Source organism: Phocoena phocoena, chromosome 13 (assembly GCF_963924675.1).
Source record: "Phocoena phocoena chromosome 13, mPhoPho1.1, whole genome shotgun sequence".
NCBI classification, from domain to species: domain Eukaryota; kingdom Metazoa; phylum Chordata; class Mammalia; order Artiodactyla; family Phocoenidae; genus Phocoena; species Phocoena phocoena.
Window position 1 is genome coordinate 42,683,805 of NC_089231.1, and position 16,866 is coordinate 42,700,670.

Genomic DNA, 16,866 nt, shown 5'->3' on the forward strand with positions numbered 1-16,866 from the left:
ATCCTAAATTATCTGAAATGCCCATAAACTAATTTCAGGTAATATATTTCGGCATTTAGTTAGCTGAAATATCTATAGTTTCAAGGTTATTTTTTCATCCTAAGTTAACCAATTAACCAAGGATAGAGGCTTTATTTCTCTGTGTGTTTACATAGATACCTATGTGTTGCTCATTTCAATGCATAATGAAGATAATGATGGTAAACAATTCACTTGCAACACCAGGTAGCTATTTTAAAAATGGTTACTTTTAAGTAAACTGTTTATTGACATATGCATACAGAAGAGTTCACAAGTCACATGTGCACTGTTTGATGAAGTTTTGCAAAGGATCTCTTAAATGTAACCAGTACCCAAAACAATAAGTAGAACATAAAATAGCCTTTCTAATGTGACATGTTTTTATTCTGTTACGAAGAAATATTTGATCTGAAATTTTTTGGTGTTTATCTTTTCATTCTGCAAAATACAGCTAAAAAGAAATCAACATAAACAACTACCAAAAAATAAAAGCGGTTTCAGTAACAGAATATATTATGGGAAAAAGTTTTTAATATGTTTTTTCCGTTAATTTTTATGAAGCTTATTTCTTTGAAAATAACCTAATTATAACAATTCCGTATGGTACAGCTATGCTAACTGTTGAAGTACAAATGTATATTGCCTTGGTAACACTTCTACTGTGTTTTTTGTTTGTTTGGTTGGTTTTAGATTAAAGTTCCAAAAGATAGAGAAATTTCTCACAGGAGAAATCTTTCTTTCTGTGTTTAGATTCCATATTTAAAGTGTCACTTCTAAACGTCATGTCCACTGTACTTTAGTGCAGTAAGATATTGCTATGTCGCATAGTCAGAGGGAGGTGGATTAATAGGGAGTTTGAGCTGGAAAGTTCTTCCCTGTTATTGTTCTCCCTCAGCAGTTGGTGGCTAAGTTAATTCTCTTTAGTTTTTTCATGCTCTAAAGCACACATTGCCAAACCCTGGTAAGGGTTTATGGGGAAAAAAAGAAGCGATGGTGTCCATCAAAGTCTCAAAGTTGCATTTTTAAACTTTGGCTTGACCTGATGTGCCATTCAAAAAAGCTTCAAAAGATTATTTTTTAAAGAAAGGTTCAATATGTCCCGAGGCTATCGGTTTTGAGTTAAACTGGGTGAAGTAGAAATATTTTACTCATCAGCTTTGCAGTCACAGAGTTTGCCTCAGCTAGAACAAAACTGCTGAGGCATTTAGAGAAAATTAACCCCCCATCCTGGCGGCCAGATGTGACTGGTTTCTGATGAATGCGCATGAGTGGGCTGAAAAATCAAGAGACTGTGAAATTCCTGTCAGGCCCGTACAGTGCAGAATGGGCTATTGACTGCTTTCTATATTTCCCTCCATCATTCTTCTTGAACACTGCCATTAATTTCCTCTCCTACTCTGACTTGTGTTTTTTCCCCCTCCCTCTTCCCTTTAGTTCTGTCAGCTACAAAGAAGGATACACAAGTTGTGGCAGAAGCACTTCGAGCTGGTGGTCCTCTACAGCCGTATGAGGCTGGCCAAGCTCCAGATAGATTCTCAAGAGAGTATTCAAAAAATATTAGCTGTGCAGGTAGGTGATTGCAGGGAAGTGGGAAAGATCATTCTGATCTAGATTGAAAAGCAAATGATGGGTAGTGTGATGAAGCATTAAAACCATATCCCATCAGAGTTTTATAAATTTTTAACCTCTTTAATAAACTGGAATTGCATGAAAGATGAATTCAGTAAGTTAGCATATACACCATGCATACCTACTTTGGGGGAAAAGGGAGACTGAACTTCTTGCTCACAAACCTCAGAACGGGTTTTTATAAATACATTTGGTATAAGTATATATTTTCCAGTCTTCAGGCTTTGTAGATGTCATCCGGCTGTTTAAAAGATACTGTCAGCAGTTGCCTTGTGTTGCTTTTGTGTGAAATCTACTTCAGTGAAAATGACACTGATGTTTATTTTATTTAACTGTTTTCTTTCCCCTTCTGTTTTTGCAAGAGGCTCCTCCTCCCAAGCAGATTTGGAGATGACTTTATTTTAAAAATGAGCAATTAGGGATGAGAATGTAACAGTGGTTCCAGATGCGTGTGAAATTTTACTATTTGTGTCTGTAAAAACTTTTAATGGATCAGTTTTCCTTATTTTAAGACTCTAATCTATTTTAGAAACCCATATTAACTATTTGAACACTATTATTTGAAAACTACTTACATTTTTTTAAATGAATATTTTGCTATTTGAAATGTTACATATGTATAAAATATAACCTCCCAAAGGAAAACATCCATCACCTGTTCTATCAAAAAAAAACAAAGAACTACCTCTTCTATAAAAAAACAAAAATAATATCACCATAAAAAAACATAATTTTTATTAACTTGCGGTATTAGCAATGCATGCTGAAACTAAGCAAACCAAATTCTTTTCTTAATATTTTAATTACATGTGCACGTCATGATGCTTTTACCTCAATTAAAAAAAGGATGTTGCAAAGCACTTCCAAAGCTATTTCAAATTTCATTTTTACTTGTGGCTATTTTTGCTATTTTCTTCTGAGGGTATATATATATAGCTTATGTAGATATATATCCCATATATAAAGTATATATGCACTTTAACAAGTATATGTTCAAATACTTTATATGCTTTATATACATACTCTAATAAAGTATATTATATAAAGTATATTTATTTAAGGATTCTGTTGATAATGGATTATAAAAAAAAATTAAATAATAGGAGAAATTTTAAGTTTTGAAAAGGTAGTGCTTAAAATATGTAGGTTTAATAGAAATTCATATGTGAACTTGAGTATAAACTATAACTGAAGTATTTTAGAAGTCAGGAGCATATTTTTTTCCTTAGAAATGTTTGTTAGCATTTAGTACATTAAAAATTAGAGTGGCTGTAACCCATGGTTTTCTTTTAAATATTCAGAGGTAAACTTCATGTTCTAATTACTGTCTTGGAAAAATCCTATATTTCTTGCCCAACTGTAAACATTCTTAAAAATCTTTCAAATGATAAATTCTCTTTGTGAATTAGGGTATATTTTGAAATATTGAAAACGTCAATAGAAACTATTTGAATATGGGTAAAATGAATTCCCAATCCATAATCTTCAATAGTCCTTATTCTAATTTTTCATTAGAAATTCTTTACCAAACTTGATTTTAAATTACTTATTTTTATGGCTTTCACATACCAGCTGAAGTGAAAGGGTAGAAATGATAGTACAGTATCGAAAATTCAACACCTAGAGATACAGCAGCAAGGCTGGATCGTATTTGGGGAACTTGAGGAGCATAACTTAGTGGATTCTTTTCTTATCTACTGGAGAGACCTTCCATTTAGAAGATTTCAATTTTGGCTTTTAATCTAAAACTATAGAAACGTGTGAAATCCTCTGGGATAAGTCAAGTCCAAACCCCTCAACATGGTACACAATGCCCAACTCCTGCTAACCTTCCCAGCTTCATCCATCCACACAAGTTCCTTCAGTCAATTGCAGTCACTCCAAAATTCCTACTAATCATGACACCTTCTATTCAACTCCTTCTTCCACTCCTGTGCTCATATTCTTCCCTCTTTCTGCAATACTATTGCTTACCTTCCTGTTAAAGAACACCTGACTCAAATCAAACATCTCCTCTGCAAAATCCTTCCCGAGTGCTTCACCCACCTTCCTCAACCAGATGAATTAATTAGATCTTCCTTGACCTCCTACTGTACTCTGTGCATACCACCATACCACAGTGGTATTTTCAGCAGCTAACACTTCCTACTTGTTGGTAAGGTCCCCCTCCTGGAGGATTCTAAACTCCCTTGGGACTTTATACCATCAGTGAAATTAGCTCAATGCTTGTTCTGTTTTTAAGGGTGTATGGTAGCAAGGCCACTAAGGGAATCTCAAAGTATTCCATGCCCATATTGTTTTTACTTATTATATCCTGTCTTTAAAAAGAAAAACATGGCATTGTAAATCAACTCTACTCAAATAAAAATTAATTAAAAAAGAAAAAGAAAAACATGGTAGAGTGATTTAATGTTAGCAGAGTGAGTCTGCAGCCGTCAATCTCTACAGTTTTTCTCAACATGACTAAAAATTGCTTAACAAACCAGATGCCGTTGCTCTCTATGTTTATGATTAAGTAGCATGTCCACTTTGGGCAATCTAATGTTTTATATTTTGAAGGTAGTATTATAATGATGCCATGAGATATTAGTGAACTATTTGCTGAGAAAATCATCTGATGAACCTTCTGAAAAGTAAATGGTATATAACTGATATTGAGCAAAAAGCAATTCAAAATAAATGTTGAGCGGAAAAAGGAGACAGTATGTATCATCCTTGGGCTTGGAGGAATTCCTTGCCAGACCATCAAAAAGCGTAATTGGCAGCTCTGCAGATGGCATAAAACCAGGTGGGCCAGATAAGCTTTTGAATTACATGATCAAGCAGGAAGCAATAAAATGAACTATGTTCTGGAATGAGGAATCAGTATATTTAACTTTGCAGCCATTTATATCACTATCTGTGTAGGGATTTTAGTTCCCAGCAATTCTAATATAAGCCAAAGTGAACTTGTACAAACTTAGAACCAATGCCATGTTCCAGCTCTAGCAAGCACATAAGACTTCTTGACTCTGACCATGTACAGTATATTTGACAGTCCTAACCTCACATCCGAGCCCCTATAAAGTAAGTACTATTATTTCATTTTAACATCCTTATTTTTCTCTTTGTATTTTTAATGTATTTAATGCTGTGAGATTTAATACCTCTTTGGCATCTTATTTAGAAAAAAGACTCATTGTTAACTCATCATTTAAGTGAAAAAATGTGATACAGCTACAGCACGTTAATGTGATCTTATCCTGCATAAGCACAAGTGTTTTCTCTGGTTAAAGATGATACTCCCATTGTACTTTTTTCAAAAGTTGAGTACATCTGCAGTATTTTATACAGATTTGGAAAGCATAGTTTAAGGGCCATATTGATTTACTTGAGAGCAGCAATTTAAGAGAGATGAGGAATATATAAAATTTAGAATGCTTAATTATAGAAGAAAAAGACTTTGTCCCAGACATCTAAATGACCACCAAATGAAGGTCAACACATGAATATCTTGATGAGCTCTAGAGGGCAACATCTAGACCAATGATGGAAGAGTTTGGAAGGTGGGTTTGGGCTCACTAGGAATACATTTTCTAACAGGTGATGCTGTCCAGATGTGCACTGCTGATACTCAAGCAGACGTTACTGCAGTGGTTGAGGGAAAGCAAATGGTCTAAGAGTCAGCCAGAGAGCACCTCCTCAGGCAGGGCTTCTCCTGGAATGCTCTCCTGACCTCCTTACACAACATCTATGTGTGTCTGTACCTCTTCACTCACTAGAATGTGAGCCTTCTCAGTTGGAAAACATGTCTTATTTGTTCATCTTTATCTCGCTGGCACCAACTATAGTTCTCAAAACATAATAAGTACTCAAAAATAATTGGTGAGTGAATTTATTATTAAGTGAATTGGTTTATTAAGATTGAACGTGATAACCTCAAAGGCTCTCTACAGCTCTTGGTGCCCACAGTTTTGTAGTTAATAAACAAAAAGCTTTGCCAGGAATTTTGATGGCACAGAGGTAAGGTATTTAATCATTTCTCACACACACACACACACACACACACACACACACAGTACCTATAGGGGCAGCCCAAATTTCCTATTTCTGGAAGAAAACTGTACAAATGAAAAGAAACCAGAAAAAACACAGGATAAAAATCTAAAATCACTTAATAATGTGATATAAAAGAAAATCTCTGAAGCTATGTGATCTCTTTAAAGACAAAAGAGATGATAGAAATTTGGATTTTTAAAATAAATACATTTAGAGATATTATGATTGAGGAATAGCATTAAATTGCTAAGACTTACTGATTAACTCTAGATAGTAGTAGAAAGTATTTTAAAATTGTTGTCAGGGGCTTCCTTGGTGGCGCAGTGGTTGAGAGTCCGCCTGCCGATGCAGGGGACACGGGTTCGTGCCCCGGTCCGGGAAGATCCCACATGCCGTGGAGCGGCTGGGCCCGTGAGCCATGGCCGCTGAGCCTATGTGTCCGGAGCCTGTGCTCCGCAACATGAGAGGCCACAACAGTGAGAGGCCCGTGTACCAAAAAAAAAAAAAAAAAAAATAGTTGTCAGTAGTAAGAATATCTACTAGAAGTTCTAGAAATAAGACTTGTCACTCCCAAACTACTAGAGAAAAGAAAGTGCCATAAAAAGTTGAATAATTCAAAATGCAGGGAAGATGACAGAAAGAGTATAAAAATGTACAAAATAAGTCCAAACATATTAGTAATCATAATAACTAAATGGTTTCATTACACAGTTTAAAGTAACAGTTTTACAGATTGGTCATAAAAGCAAAATCTATCTCATTTAGAAGATATGTACTTCAGACAAATAGAAACAGAATGAAGAGCTTAGATAAAAAGAATAAGAAGTTCTAATTCAAAAAGAGAGAGACTTGAAAGCAAAAAGAATTAATACACTGAAATATGGATATTTCACATTGATAAAATATATAACCAATTATGGCATATCAATCATGAACTTAATGCACATGACAACATAACTTCAGAATATATAAAGTAAGAACTGATTGAAAACCAGAGAAAAATTTTTAAATTTACAATCACAACAGGCAATATTAGCACATCTCCTTGAACTTTTTAAAAATGAAAGAAAATAAAGGGTATCACATAACAAAACCTGGAAGTTTTGATTCAACCACAGAGAAATTCAACTTTAGAAAATATATTAATGTAATTTAATGTAATGACAAGTTAAAGGAGAAATATTATATATGATTACTCAATATATGCTGAAAAACATTAGTTATCAAGGCAACATACACTTACTCTAATAAAAGTCATGAAAAATTTAGAACAAAACTCCCTTGATAAAATGTACTAAGTGATAAATTACTGGAAGCATTTTATTCAAATCAGGACAAAAGTAACTATTCCTGGCTATAGTCATTATTGTGCATCACTGCTCTGAAGCCTTAGTAGTAAGTCAAGAAAAATAAATAAGAGGTATAGCTACTGTGTGGGAAAAGGGCAAAACTATCATTATGGTCTGATAATATGGTGTTTCTCTTAGAAAATCTAAGAGAATCAACCGGAAAAGCATTACAGTCAAAAAGGCAGTTCTTTTAAATGGCAGCCTGAATTATAGAGTTCCTAAGAATAAACCTAACAAAAAGTTAGCTTAGTCCTTTTGCAGAAAAGCTTCTAAGCAATACTAAAACGATATAAGCAAAGACCTAAATAAAAGTAAATATATATCATTTTCATGGATGAGGAGATTATACACATTGGGAACATGCCAATTTTTTTTTAATTTCACATTTGAAAAATCCACAAATTCAATACAATCATACTCAAAATCCAGACAAGATTTTTCAATGAAGCTTGAGAAAGTGATTCTAGGTGTCTTTGGAAGACAAAAATCCACAGGAATAGCTCTGACATTTTTAAAAAAGAAATATTGGTGCTGGAGTGAGGAATTTATGCCGTTGCAGAGCAAAACACATCAGGAAGCTATATTAATTAAATTAGAACAGCATAACACTGATTCAGGAACAGATCAAAACATCTCTAAAATGCAACAGAGCAGTTGGTAAACTTTTTCTTTGAAGGGTCAAATAGTAAATATTTTAAGCTTTGCGGGACATTCAGTCTCTGTTGCAATTACTCAACTCTGCCTTGTAGTAGGAAAGCAGCCTTAGAGAATAGTATATGAATAGATGGAACTGTGTCCCAGTAAGATTTCATTTACAAAACAGGCAGCAGGCCGGAGGCTATGTCCTGAAATAGAGCATCCAGGAATGCCCCACAATTATTTGGAATTTAGAATACAATGAAAGTAGGATGTCAAATTGTATATCATGAAGGTGGACTATTCACTTCCCAGCTATCTGAGGGATAAAAGTAAATACTCAAGGGATAAAGGAAAACAGATTATTGTGTATGTTTATATAAACTGTAGAATAAGCATTAAAAATCTATAATATCTTTTTTTAAAATACAGACTACTGAATAGTACTGAGGTAAGAAAGACCTTCTTAAATGAGGGAATAAAATCATTAAGGAAAATATTGTTAAATTTGACTACCAAAAAATAAAAATATTTTCATGAGAAAAGATACAATAATAACAAAACAGACAAAATTTCTTACCCTCATGAACTTACGTTTCAATGGGGAAAACAAGACAGTAAACAAGTTAAAGCTGTAGTGATGCTATGTACTAAGGAGCAAAATAAAATATGGAAGGGGCATATGAAATGACAAGGGAGGTATGAAAATGCATTTTAGCAGTGCATTTTTCCTTATTACTTGTGGAAATAAATAGCTCAAAATAGTTTAAAGGGTAAACATTTTTACTTGTTTAATCTCTCTCCTTGTTGAACTGAAAATATCAACTTAATGGCTTGAATACCAGAGTTTGAGTTTTAGGGTGGGTGGGTTGGTGAGTTGTTTGCCTGTTTGGTGGTATCATCTGGGATGTGGAACAGGTATAAACAGCATATACCCAAGGGTCACTGTGAGAATCGGATGATGATGTATACAATATGCTCGGTACACAGTCAACAGTTTACAACATTAACTCACTTTCTTCTTTTTTCTCCCCCTGATACTATTGTAAGGTGATCCCCAAACGGCAACAACTTCTTGCCAAAATTTGCCTAAATCAGTTAATCACAGAAGCATTTATACCTTCTAGTCTTGCCACCTTCAGAACTTGCAACTCCATGTCTGACATCATTTCAAACTCTTGGGAATTTGAGAAACTACATATAGGTACACAACACACCTTGTCATATAATGTAACAAAAAAAAATGCTTGGTTAACTTCAAATCTTTTAATGATTCTTGCCTCAATTATTAAAGTATGCATAAATACATAAAATAAAAAAAAGAATTAAATGTTCTAAGTTAAAACACCCAGATAAATGAGCTACATTTTACCCAGTATCTTCTGTTAAATGTAAAGTCAGCATTCCACCCTCATCCAAGGCTGACTATAGCTAAGAAATAAATGCCTGTTGCCAAGGTCAATTCAGAACCAGAAAATTGCGGGTGAAAGAGAACTTACAAGTTCATTTCTTCTATCCTATCTTTGGGATGGATTGTTTCATTATCTTTCTATGTCAAAAGTATACCATTGTTTTTGGTTTTTTTTTCAATTTTTATTGAAATATAGTTGATTTACAATGTTGTGTTAGTTTCACGTATACAGCAAGGTGATTCAGTTATACATACACACACACACACACACACACACACACAGACACACACATATATATATTCTTTTTTAGATTCTTTTCCATTATAGATTATTACAACATATTGAGTATAGTTGCCTGTACTATACAGTATGTCCTGTTGGCTATCTAGTTTATATATAGTAGCATGTATATTTTAATCCCAAACTCCTAATTTATCCCACCCTGTCCTCTTTGGTAACCATAATTTCTATGTCTGTGAATCTATTTCTGTTTTGTAAATAAATTCATTTGTGTCATTATTTTAGATTCCACATATGAGGTGTATCATATGACATTTGTCTTTCTCTGACTCACTTCACTTAGTATGATAATCTCCAGGTCCATCCATGTTGGTACAGATGGCATTATTTCATTCTTTTTAATGTCTGAGTGATATTCCACATGTATATGTACCACATCTTCTTTATCCATTCATCTGTTGATGGACATTTAGGTTGCTTCCATGTCTTGGCTAATGTGAACAGTGCTGCTATGAACATTGGGGTGCATTATCTTTTTGAATTACAGTTTTCTCTGGATATATGCCCAGAAGTGGGATCACTGGATCATATGGCAACTCTATTCTTTAGTTTTTTAAGGAACCTCCATACTATTCTCCATAGTGGCTGAACCAATTTACATTCCCACCAACAGTGTAGAAGATTTCCTTCCCCTCCACACCCTCTCCAGCATTTATTATTTGTAGACTTTTTGATGATGGCCATTCTGGCCAGTGTAGGTATACCTCATTATAGTTTTGATTTGCATTTCTCTAATAATTAGCAATGTTGAACATCTTTTCATATGCCTGTTGGCCATCTGTGTGTCTTCTTTGGAGAAAAGTCTATTAGATCTTCTGCCCATTTTTTGATTAGGTTGTCTGTTTTTCTGTTACTAAGTTGTTGTATGAGCTGTTTGTATATTTTGGAAATAAACTCTTGTCGGTCACATCATTTGCAAATATTTTCTCCCATTCCGTAGGTTGTCTTTTTGTTTTGTTTATGGTTTCCTTTGCCGTGCAAAAATGTTTAATTAGATTCCATTTGTTTATTTTTGCTTGTTTGCTTTCGGAGGCCGATCCAAAAAAAAAAAATATTGTGATTTATGTCAAAGAGTGTCCTGCCTGTGTTTTCCTCTGAGAGTTTTATAATATCTGGTCTTATATTTAGGTCTTTAATCCATTTTGAGTTTATTTTTGTATATGGTGTTAGAGAATGTTCTAATTTCATTTTTTACATGTGGCTGTCCAGTTTTCCCAGCATCACTTATTGAAGAAACTTCTCTCCATTGAATATTCTTTTCTTCTTTGTTGTAGATTAATTCACTATAGGTGCATGGGTTTATTTCTGGGCTTTCTAGCTTGCTCCATTGATCTATATGTCTGTTTTTGTGCAAGTACCATACTGTTTTGATTATGTAGCTTTGTAGTATAGTCTGAAGTCAGGGAGCCTGATTCCTGTAGTTCCATTCTTCTTTCTCAAGTTGCTTTGGCTATTCAGGATCTTTTTGTTTCCATACAATTAAAAACAATTTTTTTCTAGTTCTGTGAAAAATGCCATTGGTAATTTGATAGGGATTGCATTAAATCTATCAGTTGCCGTGGGTTTTATAGTCATTTTAACAATATTGATTCTTCCAGTCCAAGAACATGCTATACCTTTCCAACTGTTTGTGTCATCTTCAATTTCTTTCAACAACATCTTATAGTTTTCAGAGTACAGGTCTTTTGCTTTCTTAGGTAGGTTTATTCTTAGATATTTTATTCTTTTTGATGTGATGGTAAATGGGATTGTTTCCTTAATTTCTCTTTCTGCTATTTCCTTGTTAGTATATAGACACACAACAGATTTCTGTATATTAATTTTGTATCCTGCAACATTACCAAATTCATCGATGAGATCTAGTAGTTTTCTGGTGGCATCTTTAGGATTTTTTATGTATAATATCATGTCATCTACAAACAGAGACAATTTTACTTCTTTTCCAATTTGGATTCCTTTTATTTCATTTTCTTCTGTGATTGCTGTGGCTAGGACTTCCAAAACTATGTTGAATAAAAGTGGTGAGAATGGCCATCATCAAAAAATCTACAAACAATAAATGCTGGAGAGGGTGTGGAGAAAAGGGAACCCTCTTGCACTGTTGGTGGGAATGTAAGTTGATACAGCCACTATGGAGAACAGTATGGAGGTTCCTTAAAAAACTACAAATAGAACTACCATACGACCCAGCAATCCCACTACTGGGTATATACCCTGAGAAAACCATAATTCAAAAAGAGTCATGTACCAAAATGTTCATTGCAACTCTCTTTACAATAGCCCGGAGATGGAAACAACGTAAGTGTCCATCATCGGATGAACGGATAAAGAAGATGTGGCACATATATACAACGGAATATTACTCAGCCATAAAAAAAATGGAATTGAGTTATTTGTAGTGAGGTGGATGGACCTAGAGTCTGTCATACAGAGTGAAGTAAGTCAGAAAGAGAAAAACAAATACCATATGCTAACATATATGGAATCTTAAAAAAAAGAATGGTCTTGAAGAACCTAGGGGCAAGATGGGAATAAAGACACAGACCTACTAGAGAATGGACTTGAAGATACGGGGAGGGGGAGGGATAAGGTGGGACAAAGTGAGAGAGTGACATGGACATATATACACTACCAAATGTAAAATAGCTAGTGGGAAGCAACCGTATAGCACAGGGAGATCATCTCGGTACTTTGTGACCACCTAGAGGGTTGGGATAGGGAGGGTGGGAGGGAGGGAGGGAGATGCAAGAGGGAAGAGATATGGAGACATATATATATATGTGTAACTGATTCACTTTGTTATAAAGCAGAAACTAACACACCATCGTAAAGCAATTATCCTCCAATAAAGTTGTTAAAAAAAAATGTGGTGAGAGTGGGCATCCTTGTCTTATTCCTGCTCTTAGAGGAAATGCCTTCAGCTTTTCAGCATTGAGAATGTTGTTAGCTGTGATGAAAGTATGCTGTTAGAATTCCATAAATTTCCATAACATATTGAAACACTGATTTCACTCTGTACTTATTGAATACCAATATAATGCATACAGTATGCCTCATGTTCTTTGACCTTAAGCAATTTATAGTTAAGTTGAATACTGGTTAATTTCAAGACACATGGTGGGGGGAATGGGTTCCTACTATGTGGAAGGTATTTTGCTAGAAACTGAGAATCCAAAGGTGGAACATATAATCTTTGTCTTCAAAGAGCTTGTAATCTCAAAAAGGTGGCAGACACAATATGTTGTGTATGACAGCAAGAAGAAAGGCACGTCTTCTGCTTTGTAAGGTCAGTTTTCTAAAGGGGTAACTTCTAAAGTAAATATTGAAAGGTGATGGGACATCAACAAAAGGCAGGCAGGGTGTTATAGAAAGAGTAAATGACTAGAACAGAAATGTGTGAGAATAAAACAGCATAGTGCATAGTGTACAAGGAAAATGACAACTAATTTGATACTATTAGAGAAAAAAATGCAGGACAGGTGATATCAGCAATGAAATGAAGCAGTAGATATGCAAAATATTAGGGAATAACTAGTTATATGGTTAACATTAATTTATTTAATTCTCAAAGGACCCTAGTGCTATCATAGTCTCCCCATTTTATGGAAGAGAAAACGAAAGCACACAAAGGTTATATATTTTGGTCATGATAACATAGCTAATAGAAGAGACAGGATTTAAACCCACAGTTTGGCTACAGGGTACCTGCTCTTAAACACCATACTGTGGCAATTTTCTGTGTCTGTTACTAGATTAGATCATCTGAAAGGAAGACAATGAAAGACAAGAAAGAAAGTAAGGTCTTAAACAAGGCCACAAATAACAGACTGACTAATTTAGGTGTGATATTCCAGGAATGTATTGAATGTTCAGTAAATAATTCTTGACCATTCATTTATCAAACCAAGTGCTAAAATTTCAGCAGGTACTTCTTATGTGTTTCTTCTCATGGTGTTAGTTTAGCTTATCAGCTACCAGTGTGTGGGGCAGGTGCATGTAAACCATAAAAAGTATAAAAATAATGTCATTTTGGTGAAAACATCAATTCCAGATCCAAATAATCTCAAAGAACCACCCCGCAAAAGATATATGCATAAAAGTCATACCTGAGTACATTGTAGTCAGTGTCTGAAAACTAAAAATAAAATTAATGATAAAGATAAAATCTAAAATCAGCCAAAGAAAAGGAAATAAAAAATTACTTCTAACATCTTATCAGAAACTATGGAGAACAGAAGACATAGAAGAATATGTTTAAACTGCTGAAAGAAAAAAATGAACCCAGAATTCTCTATCCAGCAAAAATATCAAGTCTATAAACCTAATTCTAACCATATTAAAATTTATATTAAATATAAATGGACTAAAAACCCTAATTAAAAAACAGATATAGTACATTAGATAAAGATACAAGACAAATATAATTGTCTGTAAATAATACAGTTTAAATATGAAGTCACTATAGGTTAAAAGTATAAGGATGGAAAAAGACATGCAATACAACACCAAGCATAATACAGTTGGAGAGGCTACATTAATATCAGATAAATTAAACTTCACAATTAGAAATGTTACCAGGTATCAAGAAGGTCATTTCATTAAGAGAAAGAATCAAGCACATATAACAATCATAAATGTGTATGCATGTAATAAGAAAATTTCAAATAAGGCAAATACTTAAAGTAGAAGTGAAAAGATGCCTAATCATAGTTTGTGATTTCAGTGCTCCTCTTTTGGGAATTGATAGAACATACAGACAGAAAATCAGTAAGAACATGGAAGAATTGTACAATGCTATCAACCAACTTGACCTAATTGACATTTATAGAACATTCCATTCAACAAGAGCTGGAATATGCATTGTTTTAAAGTGCATAGTAACATTTCCAAATACAGACCATATACTGAGTCATAAAACAAGTCTTAATAAATTTAAAAGGATCAAAATAGTAAAAAGGAAAAGTTGTCTGATCACAATGGAGTTATTAGAAATCAATCATTAAAAGATACTTGAAAAATGCCCCCAATATTTGGAAATTAAGTCACACAGTTTTAATCATGTGGGTCAAAAACTGAATTATTAAAAAAAGTAGAAACTATTTTGAACAGAATAAATTACCCCATGTAGTGGAATTGACAGTTTGAGGGGCATGAAGCTGAATAGTTCCCTTCAGGTAAAATTAGAGGACCTGTATGGTAGATCATAGGGCTGGGGTAAAGAAGAGTACAAAAAGAGGTCAGAAAAGGATCAGGGCCAGATCTCCAGTGGGCCCAACTAAGGGAAGGTCTCTATTGTTTAATTAGCACCTAAACTTAGCCTTTACCATATAGAACCTAGGACAGCACCTGGGGATATCCTAATAAAGATGTAGAATAAATGAATCAAGTTTTTCTTGACCATTAATGTAACCAAGTCAACATTGTTCTTTCCATGTGTTGACATGGCTGTCAAATGATTGGTTTAAGTGTGTCTAAGAGCTCCTTTATTGCCCCTAGAGGCTGTACTCCTGTTTCCCTCAAAATGACTTCCACTTACTCTGTTCATACCTTTTACTCTTTAATTGTTTTGGTTTTGTTACATATGGTATTGGTCTTCTGACCCTTTCGCCTCTCAAAATATTTGGATGTTGCTCTCTGACATCATCCATTGGTGTCTTTGGGCAACAATGGTAATTGCATTACCTATCTTCCTTCCATTTGAAGATAAACAAAGGAGAACCTCAATTTAAATATTGATATCAAAATGGAAATACATTCGTTTCACACATACAACAATGTGATATAGATTCAGGAGGTTAATAAAGTATTTGTCAATGTTAAATTCCATGAAATTGGGCTTCCCTGGTGGCGCAGTGGTTGAGAGTCCACCTGCCGATGCAGGGTACACGGGTTCGTGCCCTGGTCTGGGAAGATCCCACATGCCGTGGAGCGGCTGGGCCCGTGAGCCATGGCCACTGAGCCTGCGCGTCCGGAGCCTGTGCTCTGCAACGGGAGAGGCCACAGCAGTGAGAGGCCCACGTACCCCACCCCCCCAAAAAAAAAAAAGATTCCATGAAATTAAATTATCTACTCCCTTTATTATATTAAATAACATGCTAAAACAAAAATGGATTCCTTTTTTATTTTAAAATAAAATAGGCCTATTCAGGAGTGTTTATATAAAGATATACATTTTTATGTGTTCTGACTTTTTTCTTGGACTTAAACAAAATAATACTCGCATTTTTACTTTTTTTTAATTCACCTTATACAGGCAGTACATTTTTCAAGTGGAGGAGCCATGTCAGTAATGTGGAGGAGAGGAGTTTTTCAAAGACAGAACTTTAAGTTTGAGAATCAGTGACTAATGGAGCATATCCAGTAGTTATTTTTCATACAACTTAGCATCATCATTATATAATGATGCTGCTTAGATGTGAGATTAACTCGGACACATAATTTTTCATCCAAAAGTATCAAGATTATAGAACAACGAACAGAGCAGTTATAATGAGAGGAAAATATTAAGATAAAAAAATTTTAATACAAAAAAAGATAAAATTTGAAGTAGACTTGTTATTCACAAATGGTGCCAAATCTATCATTGATAAAGAGGAAAATTATGAAGATGGAGAGAAATGACTCAGAAAACTTTCATGTGGGAATGAGATGTGATAGAGTTATGGTAAACAAACCTCACTTTTTAAAATTTAATACAAAGCGTACACCAAGTGGGAACTAAAGTACACTACAATGCATCTCTTACCTCAGTCCAACATGATGAGAGAAGTTTTACCTTTGGATTTTCATTTTTGAAAGGATCTGCACATATTATCGTAACGGGGAAATAATCCAGATGTTGACCAAACCTTGACTTGAAAACTCTCCTCATTCCTTCCCCTACATCATATCCCTCAGTTGGTAAAGGAAATATTCTCCAAACTAGTTCTGACGACCTCTCTGAAAAGAACTATAATCCAGGCAAATATAAGAAGTAAACTTACCTCATATTTACAAAGCAGATTTCGGTTTCACGCATACCTGATTTGGGAACTATCACAGCCTTCACTGATTGGAGATGAAGACCTGTTGCCCTATTTAGGGGTTTGGTAACTGAGATGGAGAAAAGCTGAGGGATTTGTCCACAGATTCATGGCCAGCAAGTGATGAATCTTTTAACACCTCGTCAACTATGATTTCTACCTCTCATCTCTCTTCATTAAAAATCAGTCTAAGATCTCTTCAAATTGAGCCTTTGTTGGAGTCACTTCACTAGGAAGAAGGAAGGTCACAGACCCACACAGTTAAATCTGGAAAGTTAAGTCATGAGGAAATATTAAAGGACACTGTCATTACCTTATGGAATGTATAGACCTCTGTGTTTCTTAAGCGAATATGAGTCTGCTTCAGTTATTACCACCAGGCCCTGACTTTGTCAAACGTCTACCATTTTATAGGTACATACTTCATTCTGTATCACACATTTGAAGATAACTTCTTTA

At 34.5% G+C, this 16,866-nt stretch overlaps 1 protein-coding gene across 1 annotated transcript in view; it reads left to right on the forward strand.

Moving 5' to 3' along the window:
* Positions 1–16,866, forward strand: part of CCDC178 (coiled-coil domain containing 178) — a 358,040-nt gene that overhangs the window by 319,697 nt on the left and 21,477 nt on the right. Inside the window, exon 19 of the mRNA XM_065889454.1 lies at positions 1,456–1,590. Coding sequence (XP_065745526.1) covers positions 1,456–1,590 — 135 coding nt within the window. The remainder of the gene's footprint in view (positions 1–1,455; positions 1,591–16,866) is intronic.